Source organism: Terrapene carolina, unplaced genomic scaffold, assembly GCF_002925995.2.
Source record: "Terrapene carolina triunguis isolate 2854851 unplaced genomic scaffold, T_m_triunguis-2.0 Scaffold247, whole genome shotgun sequence".
NCBI lineage: Eukaryota > Metazoa > Chordata > Testudines > Emydidae > Terrapene > Terrapene triunguis.
This window is the reverse complement of record NW_020664598.1, coordinates 15155921-15177731: the sequence shown is the minus strand read 5'-3', so window position 1 is coordinate 15177731 and position 21811 is coordinate 15155921. Positions and strand designations below refer to the sequence as shown.

At 40.2% G+C, this 21811-nt stretch overlaps 1 protein-coding gene across 1 annotated transcript in view; it reads right to left on the bottom strand.

The window, feature by feature from the left end:
• Positions 1 to 11780: 11780 nt before the first annotated feature.
• Positions 11781 to 21811, bottom strand: part of MTPN (myotrophin) — a 63789-nt gene continuing 53758 nt past the window's right edge. The window contains exon 4 of the mRNA XM_024195725.1: positions 11781 to 15173. Within this exon, the coding sequence (XP_024051493.1) occupies positions 15087 to 15173 (87 nt within the window). The 3' untranslated portion in view covers positions 11781 to 15086. The remainder of the gene's footprint in view (positions 15174 to 21811) is intronic.

Below are 21811 nucleotides of genomic sequence, written 5' to 3'. Positions count from 1 at the left end.
ACTCGGCTCCTTAAACATATCTTGTAAAGATAGATTTTTCACCTGTGGATTGGCTCTTTTAAAAAGAGACTGAAACCACAGAGGGATGAAAACCCACATCTGTCTTGGCAGCAGTCTTTATTAAGAGGATTAACTCTAGACAGAGGCTGACACCTTAGAGGTTCTCTTTTTATGGACCTTGTCACTGGACCTCTTAGAATTTGATGAAGATAATTTATCTTTCTCCTCAGTGGACCTGTCTAGAGCAGATGATGGTCTATGGATTTTCCTAGGACCTTGTCCTCTGTCAGTTCCAGATGGTTTCACCAACAATGCCTCTTAACAGAATTGCTTGGAATCTATTGTGTCTTTCTTTGCTCTCCATGTAAGTGCAGAGCAAACTTGGGGGGCAAATGCCCTTCACCTAAACATGACTGGCACCTGGCATGTGTATCACATCAGGACCACCACTGGACAAGGTACACCTCTTTTGAAATCATGTTTCTTCTTTGGTTCCATTACATACTAGCTAAGTATAATACTAAACAACCTATAATACTACAGACATCTCACAATTAGGATTTAAATTAGTTAATTATCATGGATCTGGAAGGATTCCAGAGCTCCACACAAGAAGTTCAGCTGGTTGAACTTAGAAGGAACTGAAGCATCTGGAGTGCCATGCCCCTTTTATACCCTTGCCCTGGAACACTTCACGTTCTTGGAGGGGGAAAGAGGTGAGGGAGGCACGTGAGTGCTCCAATGGCTATTGCTAGTTAAAGCTCTACTATTCAAGCTGCACTGGTCTGGAGCATCCCATGAGTGGGAATATGCAGAGGACACTTGAAGGAGAATATAAGCTTTCTTCCAATCTTCTGGCACTTATCCAGTGTTCCAAGACTTATTGAAAAATCAACATTGATGTTCAAGAGCGCTCCTGAGCCAGATTTTGTATGTCTTGGATGGAAGTTAACTGGACCGGTTGATGTAAAAATGTGCTTTTGTCCATCCTTCCAGTTGAGAGTAAAGGCTCACACAAGGACAGACTCATCCTGGATGTAATGCATGGCTGCGCAGATGGTGTTGACAGAAGGGCTTTGTCTTCTTCAACCATGGGATGCACATTCCATGAAGGAGGACTGCTGGGAAGAGATGAGGTGATGAAAGAGATGGGCATCTTCCAACTTTCCAACTGAGTGAGTGCTTTAACTAGGTTCAAAGGGGGAAGCTGACAAAAGCCCTGCAGATAAGTATAGAAAGGTGACCTTGACAGAGGGCTGGAAGTTGGAGGGGGGGGGGGGAAGGGTAGAGGAATGTAAAATGTAAAACTGTAAGGGTCATAGAAGCAACAAGAGAGAATACAGTGGGGAATCTGCTCAACATCTTCAATATCTATACACATGCTCAAGGAGTATGGGGAATAAACAGGAAGAACAGGAAGTCTGGACAAGGCATTTATACAAGAAATATCCAAAACACAAGACTTGGTAGTAATGGGGGACTTTAACTAGCCAAACATCTGTTGGAAATGTAATACAATAAAGCATAAGATGTACAGTAAGTTCATGGAATGTGTTGGGGAAATGTCTTGTTTCAGAAGGTGGAGGAAGTAACCAGGGAGGCAGACATTTTAGATTTGATTCTGACTAACACGGAGGAATTAGTTGCGAATTTGAAGGTGGAAGGCAATTTGAGTGAAAGTGATCATGAAATGACGACTTTCATGATTCTAAGGAAAGGAAAGAATGAAAGCATCAGAATAAAGGACAATGGACTTCAAAAAAGCAGACTTACAACTGGTAGGTAGGTCCCATGTGAATGAAATCTAAGGAGAAAAGGAGATCAGGAAAGCTAGTAGTTTTTGGAAGAAACAATATAAAAAGGCACAAAAGCAAACTATCTCAATGTAAAGGTGTGACAATGCGGTTCTGGCGGAACCCAACTGAGAGTGCCAACTCAGGACAAATTGCTCAAACAGGGCAGTTACAGCCCAAGGCTGGGGTTTTTTCCACCTCTAAGGCAAACCAAACCAGCCAGACTAAGAGGACTTTGGTCTCACCCCACTGGCTAATCGCAAGTCTCACAAGCAATCTCCTTAGACACTCCAGTTTCCCAGTATTACCACCAGTGCCACTCGTTATGGGGACAAATGGTTATGAAAACCAATACCCAAGTAAAAGAGAAAGGTTCTCCTGATCCCAAAGGACCAAGCCCCAGACCCAGGTCAATATACAAATCAGATCTTACCCACAAATCATGCTGTTGCCGATCCTTTAGAATCTAAAATCTAAAGGTTTATTCATAAAAGGAAAAAGATAGAGATGAGAGTTAGAATTGGTTAAATGGAATCAATTACATACAGTAATGGCAAAGTTCTTGGTTCAGGCTTGCAGCAGCGATAGAATAACTGCAGGTTCAAATCAAGTCTCTGGAATACATCCCCCGCTGGGATGGGTCCTCAGTCCTTTGTTCAAAGCTTCAGCTTGTAGCAAAGTTCCTCCAGAGGTATGAAGCAGGACTGAAGACCAAATGGAGATGAGGCATCAGCCTTATATAGTCTTTTCCAGGTGTAAAAACACCTCTTTGTTCTCACTGTGGAAAATTACAGTAAAATGGAGCCTGGAGTCACATGGGCCAGTCCCTGCATACTTTGCTGAGTCTGAAGGCATATTGGCCTTCTCTCAATGGGTCCATTGTATAGCTGATGGTCCTTAATGGGCCATCAAGCAGGCTAGGCAGAGCTAATCCCAGCTTGTCTGGGATGTCACCCAGAAGCATAGCATAAGTTTGCCATACAGACAGTATAGAGCCAATATTCATAACTTCAACTACAAAACTGACACACACATATAGACAGCATAATAATAACCAGTAAACCATAACCTTGTCTTAGACACCCCATTTGACCCCCTTTATACAAGATTTGGGTGCCACTAGAGGACCTTGGTTGCAACAATGATCTATATGGTCCCAGTTTACGTTAATAACGTCACAAAAGGAAAGATAGGAAGAATAATAAGAAGCCAGTGTGGCTGCATCAGAAACTTTTTAATGAAATGAAAATCAAACAGGAGTCCTACAAAAAGTGGACAAATTGCTAAAGGTAAGTACAAATCGCTAAGATGAGAACAAAAGAATAGTGCAAGCATATAGGGGCAACATCAAAGACAGGCACAAAATGAGTGACACCTAGCAAGAGTCATAAAAGGCAATAAGAAGAGGTTCTATAAATACATTAGGAGCAAGAAAAAGATGAAAGAAAGTGTAGATCCACTACTTATTGGGGAAGAAGAGCTTATAATGGACACAAAGAAGGCTGAGGTGTTTCATGCCCATTTTGCTTCAGTGTTCACTAAATGTTAATTGTGACCAGATGTTTAACACTATTAATATTGAAAACAAGAGGGAAGGGATGCAAGACAGAATAGGGAAAAAAAAGAAAGATGTATTGAAGTCAGCAGAACCTGACAAAGTTCTTTTTGAGGTCCTTAGGGGACTAGCTGAAACAATCTCAGAACCACTAGCTATTATCTTTGAGAACTCATGGAGGATGGGTGAGATCCCAGAGGGCTGGAGAAGAGCAAACACAGTACTTATGGTCCCAGTTAAAAGGGGGAACAAAGAGGACCCAAGGAATTACAGACCAGTCACCCTAACTTAGATACCTGGAAAGATACTAGAACAGATTATTAATCAATTTGTAAACACAGGAAAATAATAGGGTTATAAGGAATCGCCAGCATGAACATCAAGAACAAGTAACGCCAAACCAACCTAACTTCCTTCTTTGACAGGGGACATGATATATCTTGATTTTTCTAAGGCTATTGAAACAGGCCCACATGAGATCATAAATAAACTAAGGAAATGTAGTCTAGATGAAAATAGTATAAAGGGGAATGCACACCTGTTGAAAGACCATACTCAAAGCAGTTATCAATGGTTTACCGTCAAACTGGGAGGAAATATTTAGTGGGATCTAGCTGAGAGATGTCCTGGGTCCAGTACTATAAAATGGGGAATAACTGATTAGACAAGAGTACTTCAGAAAAGGATGTGGGAGTTATAGTGGATCACAAATTGAGCATAAGACAATGTGATGCAATTGCAAAAAGACTAATATTCTAGGGTGTATTAACAGGAGTATTGTACACAAGACACCGGAGGCAATTATTTTGCTCTATTCTACACTGGTGAGGCCTCAGCTGGAGTAGTTTCCAGTTTTTGGTGCCACACTTTATTCTCCGTGTCCACTGAAGGTAGAATAAGAAATAGTAATCAGCTTGATCTGCAGCAAAGGAGATTTAGGTTAGATATTAAGGGGGTGGAGGGCTATAAGAATAGCTTCATACTGGAACAGGATACCAAGGGAGATTGTAGAATTACTGTGATGGAGGATTTTTAAGAACTGGTTAGGCAAACACCTGCCAGGGATGGTATATTTGGTCCTGCATCAGCACAGGGGGCTGGACTAGATGATCTCTTGAGGTTTCTTTCAGCCCTATATTTCTATAATTTGGTCATTTCCCTCCTTAAAAAGGCGCATCCTCTTTTTAATACCATTTTATTTTATACCCACAGGCACCACAGAAGAGATTCTCTCAATGCTTTTGCTTTTACCCATTTCAAAGACATTGATTCCTCCCTGTCCACCTCCAAGGTTTTTTTTCCTATGTACAGTAACTCCTCACTTAAAGTCATCCCGGTTAACATTGTTTCATTGTTACGTTGCTGATCAATTAGGGAACATGCTCGTTTAAAGTTGCGCAATGCTCCCTTATAACGTTGTTTGGCAGCTGCCTGCTTTGTCCACTGCTTGCAGAAAGAGCAGCCCATTGCAGCTAGCTTGTGGCAGCTTGGAACCAGGGTGGACCAGCAGCCCCCCCATCAGCTCCCCGCTCCCCTAAGTTCCCTGTACCGCAGCCGCCCAGCAGGCTATCAATTGCCGGCAGTTCAGCTGTCCCTCCTCCCACTGCCATGTGCTGCTCCTGCCCTCTGCCTTGGAGCTGCTCCCGGGAGCCTCCTGCTTGCTGTGCGGAGGGACGGAGGGGGGAAGAGAACTAATGTCAGGGTGTCCCCCACCCCTCTGCTCCTGCCCCCCGCTTACCCCATCTCTATAGAGCGGGGGGCGGGAGGGGCATGACAGGGCTCAGGACAGAGGGAGCTTTCTTGCAGCAGCTGCTGTCTCAACTTGCTGATCTACTTAAAAAGGCAATGTACTTAGAGTGAGGTCAGCGTACTTAAAGGGGCAATGTACATCTCTCTCACACACACACACGGTGTGTCTCTCTGTCTGTCTGCCATGCTGTCTCCCCTCCCTCCATTTCTGCTGCCTTGTAGAGTGTGAGGCTACATTAACAATAATGTGTTAACCCTTGAGGGCTCAGCCAAGTATTAGTTCATCATTTAGCAGTAAAGCATTCCCTGGGAAATATCCCACCCTCTGACTCCACCACCTCAACCAAGCTTCACAAACATCATTACTGTGTATAGTATTAAATTTTTTGTTTAAAACTTATACTCTGTGTGTGTGTATATATACATAAAATATCTTTTGTCTGGTGAAAAAATTTCCCTGGAACCTTCCCCCCCTCCATATTTACATTATTTGCTTAACATCGTTTCGCTTAAAGTTGCATTTTTCAGGAACATAACTACAACATTAAGCGAGGAGTTATTGTGGTTTGATATCAGTACTTATTTGCTTGTACAATATTAACACCATTGTTAAAACATGATATATCTAGAACTAGCTGCTGCTGCTAAATTAGAAGATGTTTTTCTGAAGTCTTCTGGTGCACAGTATCTGGTCTGTCCAGTATCAATTCTACAAGCATGATTTAAATATTTTGTCCTATTGTTAATCTATGCAACCAGTTAACCACCTGTGGAAGGGTCTACTATTTGCATAGTAACTGAAATCTCAAAAAGATGATGGAAGCAAATAATGGACTCATGAAGTTTCATACAATCCTCTTACACCCAGATAAAGTTGCACCCCTTAGACTGAAAACCACTTCAAAAAAAATACGCAAACTATTTTAAGTGTTAATCCTTATTTTGAAGCCCTTCATTAACACTGTGGTTTGCTTTATTTTAGTGTAAATACCAATGAGTATGGTAGAATTGATTGTGTGTTAATTTTACTGGGCAATTTTAAATGTAGGACAAGGCAGAGCCTTGTGGGAGCATCCTTTAACTTCAAAGGACATGAGAAAAATCCCAGAATGTCTGTAGAACAAGAAAGGCAAACTTCCAAGGATAGCTACATATTTCTAATACTAAAATCCAGAAAGTGGCAGTAAAACTGACTAGACACAACTCTAACAGAAACATTAATGATCAATTACCTCTGACCCATAATTCAGATGGTTTTCTACAGCAGTTGAACAAAATCTAAAGTAAAAGCATCAGTATTGGTAAATATTTTCCCAGTAGAAGCCCAGCCAGAAAAGCAAGCCTTGTGCATTTAGCGGATATAATTTTAGATGCAATTCTGAAATGATTCCTTCCAATTTCTCCCTCAAGGAGATGAAAAGGGGGGGGGAAGGCATATAGGAGTGGTGCATCCCATATTATGAGGAATGCATCTCCGATTGAGCAGTGTCCTGGTCCTGCTCTGGAACAGAATTGAGGGAAGTGGGTGTTGTGCTGTGTGGCAAAAAAGTCTATGGTGGGGTATCCCCATCAGCTGAAGTGCTCACATGACCAGTTTTGTGATTGTGGGAGAACCTCCTGCTCATTGGGTCCGTGGTGATATTCTAGTATCCAAGGAGAGACACTGCTGAAATGACTGTGTTGGATACACCAGTTTCACAGTTTGATTGCCTCTGAGCATAAAGAGTGGGACTTCACTCCACCCTGCCTGTTGATGTACTACATGCAGGCGAGATTGTCCTGTGTGTCTCTGTATATAACTGTACGGATCCATGCCTGAAGACATCACATGTGTAGTCTTACATGTCTGACCATGAAAGTGGCTGCTGCCACGCGACCTAGAAGTTGGAGGCATGTTCTAGCAGAGATCTGGGGGCAGATCCATACATTGGATACCAGATCTACTATAACTGAGAATCTGCGAGGTGGTAGGAAGGCTCTGGCTTGTATAGCATCCAACTGTGAGCCAATGAATTCCAGTTGTTGTACTGGCATTGAAGTAGACTTTTCTAGGTTCACAAGGAGGCCTACCTTTGTGAATAGGTCTATTGTTACGTGGACAGCTCGGAAAGCATCGATCTTGGATGGGGCCTTGAGGAGACAGTTGTCCAAGTATGGAAAAATGACGACTCCCTTTTTCCTAAGGTAGGCAGGGGTCCCTGAAAAGGGATTGGGGTGGCGGGGGTGGCAGAGCGGGATGGATTATCCTTCCTTGATTATCTCTAGAACCCACTTGTCCAAGGTGATTAGTCTCCAAGATGGGAAAAACTGAGCTAGTCAGTCACCAAACTGGTGGAACGTTTAAGATTGAGGGAATGACTGGAATAGGGGGAGGCTTCTCGGGGCTTCCACCACACCTTCAAAATTGTTGCTTCGGTGCGGGTGCATAAGAGGTAGCGAGCTGTCTACGTTTGGTAGGAGGCCTTTGCCTTCAGCCCTGGTACCAGTGGGGATTCAACCTTCAGAGGACAAGAAACTGATGGAGAAGGGAGAAGTGTAGGTCTCTGGCTTTCCTCCCTGGGAGGGTTCCCAAACTGTACCCTGTACATGGCCCAAGGGTCCCAATATGGCCAGTGTGGAAGGATGGAACATGTGGTTGCATCCATGGTGGCTCATACCAAGATTATGGACCAGATGTGGATTGTGAGGATGAATAGGTGTGATTTGCCTGGTAGATGAGGGAGCAATAGAGCCCTCCTCTTCCTCCTCATTGCTAGGGAAGGGAGGTGCCATCCTTGGCGGAGAAAGGGAGGAGTGTTGAGTCCATAGAGGAGGGTGAAAGCATGGGGAGGTCACGTCAAAGAAGTGGAGACTCAGGAGTGTCAGATACCAGCAGGTCTTTAGGGTCTTGTGGAGGGGAAAAAGCATCATAAGTGCCAGGGTATGACTCAGGTGTTGAAGGGAGGATGTATTTCCCTGAAGTGTCTGTAGATGGCAACAGAGACTTGCAGATAACTTGGCCAGTAATAAGAGTTTCGTCAATTTCGGAAAGGGCACCAGTGCTAGCATTTTTATCGGTGCCATAGTTCCTGAAGTAAGCCTGTCTTGTTTCCCAGAGCTGGGAAATGGTGCTGATGGCTGTAGGTCTGACCAGTTAGGATCGCTAGTTTCTTCATGTTGGTACTGGAGGTACTCAGATGGGCCCTAGAGCGGTGTCCCCTGGCAGACGATGCAACAGACCAACTCAGGGATAGTGTTCTGGTGGGCTGTGCCTCAGTGTGTGAGGAAGGAGCCTGTTTCTTTTCATCCGAGTGAGAAAGAGAAGACTCTCTCTTTGAGGGATGTTGAGACTGAGGATTGGCATTTGACCCGCAGAGTGTGAGGGCCTCTCTGGGGAAGAGTCCAGGCCCAGGTCCGTTGCCGGTCACAGCAATTTCTCCCCAAGGAGAAGTTTTAATCTGTCTCAGTCTTTTCTGGCTTTGGGTTTCAGGACAAGGCAGTGGGAACACTTTTGTGGGACATATCTCTCTCCCAGGCAGCAAATGCACTGTGGATGTCCTCCGTTACTGGGAGGGGGCCCTGCAAGAAACACACCTCTTAAACCCAGGAGATCTGGGCATAAATGTGAAGGAAAAAGCTTCCTAAGCAGAAATGGTGGGAAACGGAAACCAAATCTATGAAATAACAAAGTAAAGTTAAAAAAAATTTATACACACATATAGATATGTTTTCTTTGTCATCTAACTACACTACACTAACAGATAAGGCACTATTTAGTAAAGGAATAGGAGAAGTGGGTTCTGCTGCGGATTCTGTCCCAGACCAAAGGCAGTAGAGAAGGAACTGGGGGCGGTCAGACCGCACAGCGTTTTTTATATGTCTCACTCACAGCGCGAGGGGGGAGGTGCACATGTGCCGTCCGACGGGCACTGCTGATGAAGATCTCCTGTCCCAGGTGCAAGGGGCACTGCCACACCAACAAGTGGAGCACTCATAGGGACATCGCTCCAAGAACTATGGTACTTTTCTTCTTAATAAAAGATTTTGTTCTTAAATCCACATGACCACCATGGGGCTTCTTTTTTAAACTCAAGATGTGAGGTAAATTTAGCTATTAAAGTGAGTAATATACCCCTTTATAAGCAATCTACATATGCTTATTATTTATAAGAATTATTATAAGAATATTGTAAGAATTTGCTTGGCACTACTGGAAGGCCACTGAGGCTAAAAGTTAGATGTGGATTATGTACAAAACTAATTCCTCCCTGCCCTCAACCCCATGCCAGACACTTGTTATCCACCCATCTGCATATACTATACCCAATACTTTGTTCAAGGGAAAAAGCTGTTGGTGAAGGAAAAGTGATCATATTAATCTGAAATATTCTACTATTACTGCAAGAGTATTGAGTGGAAAAAAGTGTTTTTAGAAGTTAAAAATACCATTGTACAAATTCTCTCCTTCCCCACATTGTGCCGTAAAAGTGGTTCTCAACCAGGGATTCGGGGCAACGTGTGTGTGTGTGTGAGTGTGTGTGAGAGAGCAGGTTTCAGGGGGGCTGCTAAGCAGGGCCAGTGTTAGACTCGCTGGGGCCCAGGGCAGAAAGCTAAAGCTGTACCACATGGGGTTGAAACCCCTGCGGCTGCAGTTGAAACCTGAGCAATGTAGCTTTGCAGGGCCTCCTGGGGCATGGGTCCCGAGGCAATTCTCTACTTGCTACCCCCTAACACTGGCCCTGGCTTTTATATACAGAAACACAGTTGTTGTGGCACAGCTGGGCCATGGAGTTTTTAATAGCATGTTGGGGGGGCCTCAAAGAAAAAGGTTGAGAAACACCGCCATATATTATGGGCCAGTAACTTGGCTGCTGTCCTCCCCAAAGGTGGTTGTATTTTGCTGGTGTAGAGTAGAAAAGCACTTTGGGTTGACTAGCACTATATGTTAAAATTAACTTCCACTAACAGTGCCCTTTCAAGATATTAGTTACCAGCATAAAAATACCCTTTGTGTTATCCTCTTTGGATGTACTCTATGTATGTTTATTCAGAAAATGAGGTTCTGCCTTCCTTAGCCAAGTGGAAATAGGCTGACGTGGGGTAAGCTTCTGCAAGTTATCTTATAAACATCTGAATGTCAAATGACTGCATACATACCCATACAATTATGAATTGTCAGTGACAGTGGCACCATTTGAACTGCTTTGGAATGCTAACAATGTGTGGTGAATGTGTCCTACGTGTATTTACCACTTTTTAAAGAAGCAGGCTGTGCATACAGCATTAGCAGATAAGTTTATGATTTCAAAATTGAAAACTACAAAAAAAATCCAAGTCTAAGTAAAGCTTCTCATTTTGGAATACTAGTTTGTCCCTTATAATTTTTATAACAATATTCTATTTCATTATAAGAAATACCACTCTGTACCATAAGTTATTTCTTTTAAAATACATGCATTTAAAAACTGAATTTGTTTTGGACAAAATTTAAATGAGACCTAGATTTCTCCTACTACAAGGAACAGTATTAACTATTAAAATTATTTGTGTTATCAGTGCTTTCTTATAAAGATACAGAAATCAATACAAAATGTGAAGTTATACGCAACATCTACATACACTCCAGCTATACTTAAATGAGCTTTTCACTCAAATGTTCTGGACAGTAAAGTTGAGGAAGGAAGGAACTGCATTACTCCTGAAGGACAATTGAGGCAGGAAAAGTTTGGTTTTCTCCAAGGTCCTTTTAATCCACTCTAGAAGGCAATCTACAGTAAACGGATTTCAGGGACAGCAAGCCTTTAGCACCATGCATTACTACTTAACAGGGAAAGTACAGGCTCTGGGAGCAAAGGATTAATAAAATAACATTTTCTTTCAAAGTGGGCATTGATCTAGTTTGGAAAGTACACTTGCACTTTGTTTCCATACCAGTCTCTGGTTCCGTGTATTTATTAATATTCCTTTTAATCTCTTAAATTCTGAGTTGTCACAAAACGTGGAGTCTCTTTGCCTTTCAGGCAAATAAGAGTTGAAGCCAGTGCAAACGCAAGCATTCCGTTAAAGCAGCAAATTTCAATATGACAAATTGTTTATTGACCAGTGAAAGTCTATGGGAGTCTCCATGTTCATTCAGTCCCAAACTTTTTTTGGGGGGGGTGGGATGCTGGTTTGGGGAGAGAAAGGGAGGGGGTAGGAGAAGAGATAGCATTTATGTGCTTGAAATCATACGTAGCTAATATTAAGACTAGTGGCCAGTCAAGAGCAAAACTGGTTTCTCAGGCCATGTCTACACTACCAGCTAAATTGGCACTGCCGTGATCAATGCAGTGGTGTCCATTTAGCGGGTCTGGTGAAGACGCTGAGTTGATGGCAGAGCACTCTCTTGTGGATGTCTGTACTCCACATCCTGGAGAGGCGGAAGCTGTGTCGATGGGAGAGCGTCTCCCATTGACATAGTGCAGCGCAAACACCGCTGTAAATAGACCTAAGTTACATCAACTAGCGTAACTTAGATCGATTTACAGCATTCATGTAAACCAGCCTTCAGATTTGTCCACATTATTGTATTAATATAGCTGAAGTTACTCTGCACAGTGCCAGTTAAACTGAACTACTAGAGCTAAACAGCTATGTAGGTCTGAGCAGACATTAACAGAAAATACAGATAGGAAGAGTGTGTAGGGAAATAAAGTTGTCGATCCTTCTGTAGCACAATTCAAGTTTATTTCATTCATTCATTCTTGCAACAAACTTAAAAATACAGTATCATTTAGCATTCTGATGTCCATGAACCATGACAATGATAAACCAAACTGTGTCAAAATAACTACACTGGTGAAAAGAGGAAGTTAAATATCAAAATGCACAAAGCATTAATTTTCTTCCATCACTGCGTAGAAAGATATGATTGTTTCTTCATTTACAAAATATAATTAAGACAGTTCATTTTGAAATTTTGCATGCAACACTGCAATTGCTTGAACTAGGACACTCCACTCTTACCAGCCTCTTCTACAGACAAATTAATGCATTCAATATTGTATTAAAGGAGGAGGAAGCTCCATTTAAGTCTCAAGGATTTATTTTAAATAAGGAAGAGGAGCAGAGGATGTAAAATCCAAGATACAATTTAGTTTTAAAACATTCAACCCAAATTTGAAAGGGAGAGCAATAAAAACGATGTGGATTTCCAAATGTATGCATTTCCAGTTGGCTTTGACAAGATATTTAAGCCTTTGTGTTTGACTGTTTTACAGTTTTCTGTGCGTAAAAGAATTTATAGTTTGACAATTTCACCCATCGAAGGGCTAGTGAGAGAAACAGGTAGCCAGGCAATTTCTCACATAATGTGATGAAAAGGAAGTGAATGAACAAATCTATTGTCCATGCACAAAACAGAAAGATTAAAGTGTTTAATATTTCTTAAAACCTGGACAAAAATGACAACCCTTTATGTAGTGCAAAAAGCAAACAAGTTTTTCTTCTTTAGTAAAAACATACATTTAAATATCATCCTTTAACTATTCTGGCAAAGTGGCTTGGATTCATATTATAATCAAATTAAACACACTCTTGTCTTGTTAGAGTGTCTGCAGTTTTTTTTTTTTTAAATGTGAAATAGGTCAAGAAAAATGCAAGTGTTTACATAATTGTAGGAAATAAAGGCTAAATAGCCTCCACTGTATCACCAGAAGAACTAGTACAAAGAAGGTTCAAATGATCCAGTGCTACAATTATGATCACTTAATAGGAGGTAGGAGTGCTGGGAGGCTAAGGCAAAGAGAAAAAGGACAATAGGAGGTTATGTTATGGCCAGATACACAATTTGTTGACACTAACTACAAACTTGAATTTTTTTAAAAAAGATTTCAAATTGCAGTTTTCTGGACTAGTTTATTTTAATAGCATAAATAGAGACTAGTTTATGCCAACATAGAACTAATTACTTCAGCGATATCTTACAGAAAGTCAGAATTTGTATTCAGAGTCCACACTATCATAATGAGATGATAGTCCAGCATTGATTAGAGATAGATTACAGAGTTCTTTATTTAAAGACTTAATAAAAAACAGTTAGTCAAATGTGCTCATTCATTTACCAGTTACTCAGTGATTGATTAGTTTTTAAAACATATTTAATCTTTCCACTCTTCTTTGCCATCCATACCTCCCATAAATCCAAGAAACCCATCAATAATGGCTCATTACAGTTTCTCACTGGCCAGAATGACTGTATTCCTGATTTTTTTATCCTGTGGGGATGCTGCATATATAGAACTCGGTTTGTTCTCATTTTACATTCTAAATACAGGGTTGTTTATAACTGAAGTACATTCAAATTTATGCAACATGGTTAAAATATGAACCCAAAATGTCTCAGGATATATTTGCCATCCAGATAATTACCAAATACTATATTGCTCACCCTCCTGATATCACATCAATCCCAGACATGAGAAATCAAAATAAGATTTGCTTGTTTTGTTTAAACGTACTCTGCATTAAACATGATGCACATTTTTTGCATGTTACCATAATGCCTGAAAGCTGCATATATTGACATCCCAAAAGGTAAATATATTTTTATATAATGTATGGAGTACTGTGAATTGTTTGGGTGAGCTGGTATGTGTCTAATGCAAATTAAAGATGAAAATCAAAAGCTCAGACTTTCATGGGAGGAATAGGGTGGGAATCCCTTGTTACAATCTCAAATCTGCTTCCATTAGTTATCAGTTCTACTGCTGTAATATTTACTGGTACGTTAACTTCCAGATTAAATTTAAATATATTTGCAGGATCATACATGCTATAGGAATGTAGCAGGAGCTTCAGAAGAAGCCTGTTGCTCTCCATGAATTCATGACATTAAAAAAAGTGCTTTTTTAGCCAGTTGATGAGGAATCTTAGGAAATTCATTGGGGAAAAAAATATCTTACCTTTTCTCTAGTTGTAGTTACAGATTTCAGTGAAACTGTATTTAAGTCTTCTTTTTCCTGACAGTAGAATATAGAAAGCTCTTCATATAACTATTTTTTGAAACTATAGCAAAAGACATTTAGCAACTTTGATATTTGTTTCTAGTGAGAATATCTAAATAATTACCAGCAGCACTATGTTTAAATCATTTAAGGTAGCAGAGAAATTCTTCTTGCGTACCAGAGGGCCTGGAGCTTTCACCATATGTGCCTATATCGTTTACACTGATGGTAAATGAGGAAATTCCAACTGATAACCCAAAAGGGTAAACTGCAGAGACATTTCTTATCAGACCCAAAAATATTACAGGTCAGATTGGTCAATTCTGGACTAGAACACATGGGTGGGGGGGAAGAGAGGGAAATCCCAAAGTTCAATCCTACCAAGGTACCTTGGCAGGTCTTTTGGAATAGAACAAGGTCTTGCCTAAACTGATCTTTCCTGATTTACAAGGAGTCAAAAAAGGTGAGTGTGGCATCTGATTAGTCAAGGTGGAGATAGCTCCTTTAACTAGTATCAGAAGTCTTCAGAATTTCAATATATGCTTTAAAGCAGAAGGATATAGCTGTCAAGAGATAAGCAATCCAACTACCTCAATTACTACATTTTATATCATGGCAGACACTAACAGCATTGGACTACTGCCTCTTAGTTAGCGTTTTAGAGTACTTAATACAGTACTTTTGTCTAAATTGATCTTTCAACACAAAACTTAATAGAACTAACCAGGGAGGCATACAACCAATTTTTAAGTGCATGTTCTTTCTCCCTCCTGCAGAAGTTTGTTTTCACTAGAAATGGAAAAAAAGATTGTGCATGAAACAAATCCTTAAGGACACTGATTATATAGATTTCCATTCTCTCCAAACAGATTATCTTTTTGATAGAGACCCCTAGTTAGTTTGATTCATTGAGAATTCCCTTCCCCCCCCAAAGTATTTAGCTGAAGAAGCTGGAAGATACAAAGAGTGACAGACAGGCAGCAGTGTGAGGCCACAGAAAAGACATTAGTTATATCAGTCCATCCGTCACTGAAGAAGAGCTTTGATTGCCTGGTTGTCAGTGGCTTCAAAGGCAGTTAGTCCATCTGGGCCTTTCACAGTCTTATCAGCACCCTGTAAAAACATGAAGATTTGTCACTTAATAAAGGAGTTTGCATCTTGGTATCGGCAGTTTCTTGTGAAGGGGTTCTGGCATACTAGTAATTACTCACTGGAGAACTATTTTGAACAATTCACTAAACTGCTCACAAAATTTCCTTTACATGCTGTACATATTTCTCAGTTAGAAACCACAAGCCACTTAGTTTCATAGCTAAATATATTCAATCTTTTGGTTTTGAAGTACATTGAATTTGAGCTAGTACACAAAAATGGTTGCCACTCCACTTTGAATGATACAGAGTGCTGCAGAAAGATCACATTAAAACTATTTTATGAATTACAGTACATACTATTTACTAACATAGCCCATTAGATATCAGAAATTGGATGAAACACTATTTCATTACGCATTCTCTTTTTGTTTGTTCACATACTCGCTATGATGCAAAGTTCAATAAGTTACTATAGTTCCCCAATTTCTATGAATTAGTAATGTTCTCCTATATTCTCAAAAATGATATAAACACCTTCAAAAAAGCCTACTAAGATACAATGAAGGGGAAATCAATTAAACAAGATAAAAGTTAGTAAGAAATACCGTCCACCATCACATCAAAATTCTCAAGAAACCTGCTCACCAGTACGTTGCCCTAATTTCGATATATTAGGTCATTAATAATGGCCAAATGAATTTTACAAGACCCAATGCAGCTTATTATTTAAATAATGTAAAATACAGTACATACTGAAATTTGGATGACAGTGGCTTTACTACCCAGCCTTCCACAATGTTCTAGAAAATGGAAACAAAGCTAATGAATGAACGGCACTACATGGTTTTGATGTACAGGACCCAAACCTAGCACAATACAGAGTTTTCATCTGGTCAGTCCTAAGCTACAGGAATATGAATAGGCTGTTCCGCACTGCAATTCAATGTTACTTACTCGTCTCACTTTTCCCCCCTCTTTTCTTTTCAAGACTGTCCAATTTTCCTTCCCCTATGTCATGTCATGTCAGTAGGTGATTATTCTATAGTTTGGCGGAGAAGGCGGCGGGGGGTGGGTGGGGTGGGGAGGGGGTGAGGTTAGGACAGTATGGAAGATGTGTTTGTTTCTAGACTTTTTAAAATGGCATTCTAAAAGCATGAAGCCATAAACATTGGTAGAATAAAACGGAATAACTAAAAGCAACATGTTTCCAAGAAGGGAAACAACAGCACCTTTTCTTAACATATCAGATTCAACTACACTTGCAATACTGTGTACATCTAGCCACATTAGGACCAAAAAGAAATTAGAGGAAGCTCAAAAGAGAACAAAAATCTCAGATCTGAGAGTAGAGATAGCAGAATAGGGTGACCAGACATCCCGATAAGTCCCACGACGCAGCACTCTGCTTTTTTTTTTTTTTTTGCCTCCCCCGGTGTCCCGATTTTTTCCATCATCTCATCTGGTCACCCTATATCAGAAAAAATTAGAAGTGGAATGGACCCATCTCGATTGCCTTGCACCTTGTGTGGTTAATTATACTGTACTCACTTTGCATTTTGTTTAGTCATATTGTGCATGAGAGTGGAGACTAAGGTCAAATTATGGATAGCTTATCTAAAATACTAAGAGGACATGGTAAGTGTGCAGATTAATGGTGGAAATACAAAATGAAATGGAGGTGGAGTGAAAGAACTAATGGGATGAAAGGAAAAGTTATTCAGGAAAGATATTTCCTAAAAATGAGGTATGAGACTGTGAAAAAGAGTCCCTCGGGAAGAGAAGGAAGACCCATTGGTAGTGACAAAGTTAGATTGGACAAGGTGCCAGGAAGTATGCTGAGTGAATAGAATTACTCTGGAAAGAAAAGGATTTCAGAGACTACCAGACCTTTTCCATCTTTAATTCTATTTACTACCCCCATCTTTAAAATTAAAGAATACTTTTTTTATTTCATACTAAAACTATATTGATGGAAGAAAAGTGTAGAAGAATACAGAATTATTGCTTCAGCTGTATCCTAGAGCAGCTATTATGTACTTGGAAACATTTAGTTGTTCCTATTTTTTTTTAAACAGACACTAAATCCATATATAAAACCTAAAATTCTAAGTTTCACACTTTGTATTCATCAATACCAATAAAGACAGGACCCAGGGCCTCATTAACATCCTTTGTCGTTAGACCACCTGTGATAATTTGGGAATCTGTACGATTTATTAATTATATGTAAGATTATGAACTCTGCATATATTTCCACTACTCCCCTCATGTCGCTGGTCACTCAAACCCTAACCTGCCACCCGTACACTGGAACTTCCCCTCACACACACACCCCCCAAAGCCCTGCCTCCCCACCCTGTGTGAGGCTGGCATCTCCGCTTGCCCCCTGAATGTTCCTCCATACCACACCTCACTTTTGTCAAAAAAGTGGGCATTTGTCCCTTTTGCTCTTGCCAGCTAATCAAGTTGGCAAGAACAAATGGGACAAATGCCCACTTTTGGCAATAAAGTCAGGATGGCTGGGACAGGGCTTAAAAAAAAAAAAAAAAAAAGAGACTGTCCCAGCCAAAACGGGACATATGGTCACCTTACCCTTAAGTAAACTTGGGTAATGGCACTCTTATTTTTGCTCTCAAATTATAGTTGAAAATGTTGCATTATAAGACTAGTATTGTTCTGTTGATATGTTATATTTGATTGCAATTTACACAAATTTCATCTCTATACTTCATAGTTCTCACTGAAGTAATTTAGTTATGTGCTTATATTTTTTCCTTGTAACCCTCAATTGAATAGAATCATTGTAAGTACAGTGTTAATAGTTTGTTTTTGTTTTGTTTTACATTCAGCAGGTTTGTGAAATTCATATAAAATACTCTATTACTTAAGACTAGTAGTGTTTTAAACAGCATTTTCAATTTAGCTCATACATTTTAATCTAAAACTGCAATAGCACACAATTTCAAATTGGGTTGACTTTTTGCAAGACTGATTTAAATCAATGTCACACCAAGGATATGAATATCTCTGAGTGAGAACATAAAATAAGGCCCTTGCTAAAATGAAACCATGTTATAAGTTTCACACAGGCCCACACTTAGATGATTAAGAATAAGGAACATACTGTACTTGGAAGCAAACTCCTGAAGGCCTTCAATGTAAATTGTACATGTTTCTTTAAACTACCCCCAATAAATGGTAATCTCCTTCCTATTCCTTCCCCCCTCTCCCCCCCAAAAAAAAAAAACCAAACCAACACCCAACAAGTCTAATCTCAAAATACAAAGATAACCTCTCACATATTACTTAGTGGTCTACAATGTAGGATTTCTCCTAAAAGGCACTTATTAGCCCTATTCCCAGTATCATCAACTTGATGCAAAATCCCAAATAGAGAGATGAGTGCTAGATTAATTTGTCTCTTTTGGAAATTCAAACACTTATTTCCAGTAGAAGAGGAACTGTTTAAAAGGTTTAGCCTGTGAATAGGGGCCAAGAACTCGAGTTCTAACTCTGATTCGGACACTAAATTGCTATGTGACCTTCAGCAAACTACATTTGGTGGAACCTGAGTCTGAGGTTTAGTATTTGGAAAACACTCACTATGTCTCCAGGACAGGCAGCACAGTTAACATGTGTACATTCTTGTACTTCATTTTTAAAGCAATGTACATATATTCAATGTAAACTTTCCCTACCAACTGTAATTTGTGTACTGAAACAGCATGAGCAGGCCCCTTCTTCTGAGCTGTACAAATTTCCTAGTGAGCTGGAGTTGAAAGGCTTTTTTTATTTTAAATCACCAACACCACCTGGTCATGAAAGCTTAGTGAGAAGTCTGGGTCCTCTCTGACATTTTGCACCAGTTTGATAAATGGTGTTGCATGCCTTCAATGGAAGATGGGGACAATATTTGCTAGTTCTTCAGATCATTTTCCCCTTCTAACCAGCATCAATGCGGTTGCCTTGGTGCAACTTGAACCAGCTACTTTTCATCCAGTGATCCCTAGTAGGCCCTGTGACATCTTAGCTGTGGCAGTGGCTGCATGAGTGATGAATGAAGCACAGCTGAGTGTCATGTCATGTTGTTGGCCACTGACTTTGTGGCATCTCACATATGATATTAAACAATGGGGGATGGCATGAATCCCTCTGGGACTCCACAAATAAGTGCATCTCAAGCAGTTACCCATTGTCACTCAGTTCTCCTGGAGAGGAACTACTGGAGCCACTGCAGTGCTATGCCTACATCAGGTAGCTGGGTTAGCAATACTCTGCCAGTATGAGCATGGAAATTCTGCCTATGTCCATAGCCATAAGGTCATCTTTTAGTGCCATTTGGACAGTCTGTCGTGACTGCGTCTGAACCCTGATTGTTATGTTCCCAAGATGTTGGCAGACGACATGCTGTAAGAGCTTGCAAGCTGACTGTTAATTAGGTAAAGGATTAACCAGAGATATCCTCATTGGCCTATTTATTTATTTATTTTAAGTACTGGTGTGTTCAAACAATTGAAAGAATCTTATCAGTGTTTATTATACATTCTAAAGTTATTAAAACAGTTAGTAAATATAAGCATAATTTAGCAAAATTAATTTTGCATTTGCTATAGTACACTACTTCAATACTAAAAAAGCAAACATTTACTGTATACAGTATAGATAAGAAGCTTATCTAAGGTGTGAGTTATAAAATTGTTTAATCACATGTAGGATAAAACCAACTGCGTATTACTTAGGATAGTCTAACCTAGTCTCACAAAGGACTAGGTTTCCTAAAAACAAATGCTCTGGTTTATAAGAATGGTCTCTCCACTTGAAGGAAAGATTCCTGTCGTGCATTTCTGCACAATGCAAAACAGTCATAAGTTTAGGTCAAAATGCCTAAAAAACCCAAGTTTTCAATTTTCAAAAGCACAAGACATTTTGAAAATGAGGGCAAGGTGATTCTACAGTTTTTATTTCTTTCCCCATCTGAAGCAAACAGATTAAAAATTTTAAGCCAGCTTTTCTGCCCTTTGGTCTACTTCACTCTTCCCTCTTTTTGAGGAAGAGGTTCATTCCTCACCTTCGTACTCTAACATGCTAGCAGCATTAACCAAGGAAAGCATCTGTAAGATCAGTGTGCTTGTGCCACCCAAAGATGTGCACTGCATGCCCCTTAGGGCAACAAAATGCATCTGCTGTGTACCACAAAAGTGTTGGGATTCCTCAAGACCTCTTCCACTCAGATTCCCATGAACTCAGTTGGACTCCAGTCTTGGAATTCAAGTTAGTTTATTTGGCATACAGCACTGCAACGCTGAGTTGATCAGACTCAAGCAGAGGGGGTGGTTGTAGGGTGTACCACACACGCAAAATTACACAGCAAATCTCTTTCTTTATATACACACTTACACATTACATTGCATGTACTATATACATTGTATTACATGTCATGGGATTGGCTTGGCTACTTGGTAGAAACCAATCCCTAAACAGCATGCTCTGTCCACAACACTGTCCATATATAACTTACTCTTTACCTCATCTTTATGTTCCCAACTTATTTCAATCATTACCAGATTGTCCCACTGGGTGTTCCCTTCCTTTATCTTAGCTAGTTCAGATGTGTCCCTTAGCTCACTTACCCATTTACCTATTATAGTTAGCACAAACATTCTGTTTTCAGCCTGCTGATCTATTTACCTTCCTAATCCTGTCTTCTAAGAAATGAAGCCTTCCCCATACTTACTCACATTAACCCAGCCTATAAGAAGTTATCTTTATCTTGCAGCACCCAGAGACCCCAGTGGGCTAGGTGCCAACACAATGGGCAGAGTTAATGTCATTTTGAAAGATTCTAGTTTCTAATGAAAGTTGTGCCACTACCGGGGAACTCCACTATAAACATTCAAAATGGTAAAATGTTAAGTGTGCCCAATGTAGTGAGACACAGTGAATAAGAAGTTAGAGAAACTGGTAGTTTTATTTTCCTGGTGTCCTGCCTTAGTTACCATTTGGGCTTGTCTGTATACATTCTGCTACTTTCCAACATATGGAACAGACATGCTGCAAAAGCTGAGAGCCAAATGGAGTGCTTTTTGAAAACACTCATAACACACTTTTCTGAGATATTGGACTTAGGAGGTTCATATTAGCTTTACTGTAAGTTACTACTTCACACCACCTCAATCAGACCAAGAACACACTTCTAGGGAAGATAAACATGACAAAACTTCAAAAATAAACACATTTTGGAAGTGAGTAAAGTGCTAAGATTCTTTACACTATTCGTGTTCTGTATACAGTCTGGTTTTAGCAATGGAAGTAACTAGTAGATAAGGAGTAACAGAGGGTCCTGTGGCACCTTTAAGACTAACAGAAGTATTGGGAGCATAAGCTTTCGTGGGTAAGAACCTCACTTTTTCAGATGCAAGTAATGGAAATCTCCAGAGGCAGGTATAAATCAGTATGGAGATAACAAGCTTATGCTCCCAATACTTCTGTTAGTTTTAAAGGTGCCACAGGACCCTCTGTTACTTTTTACAGATTCAGACTAACACGGCTACCCCTCTGATGCTAGTAGATAAGGAGTAATTTTACTCGAAAGTTACAATATTCAACAACTAAAAGTATTGCTATAGTTCAGCTCCCCTTTGAGGAAACAGCAGGTGG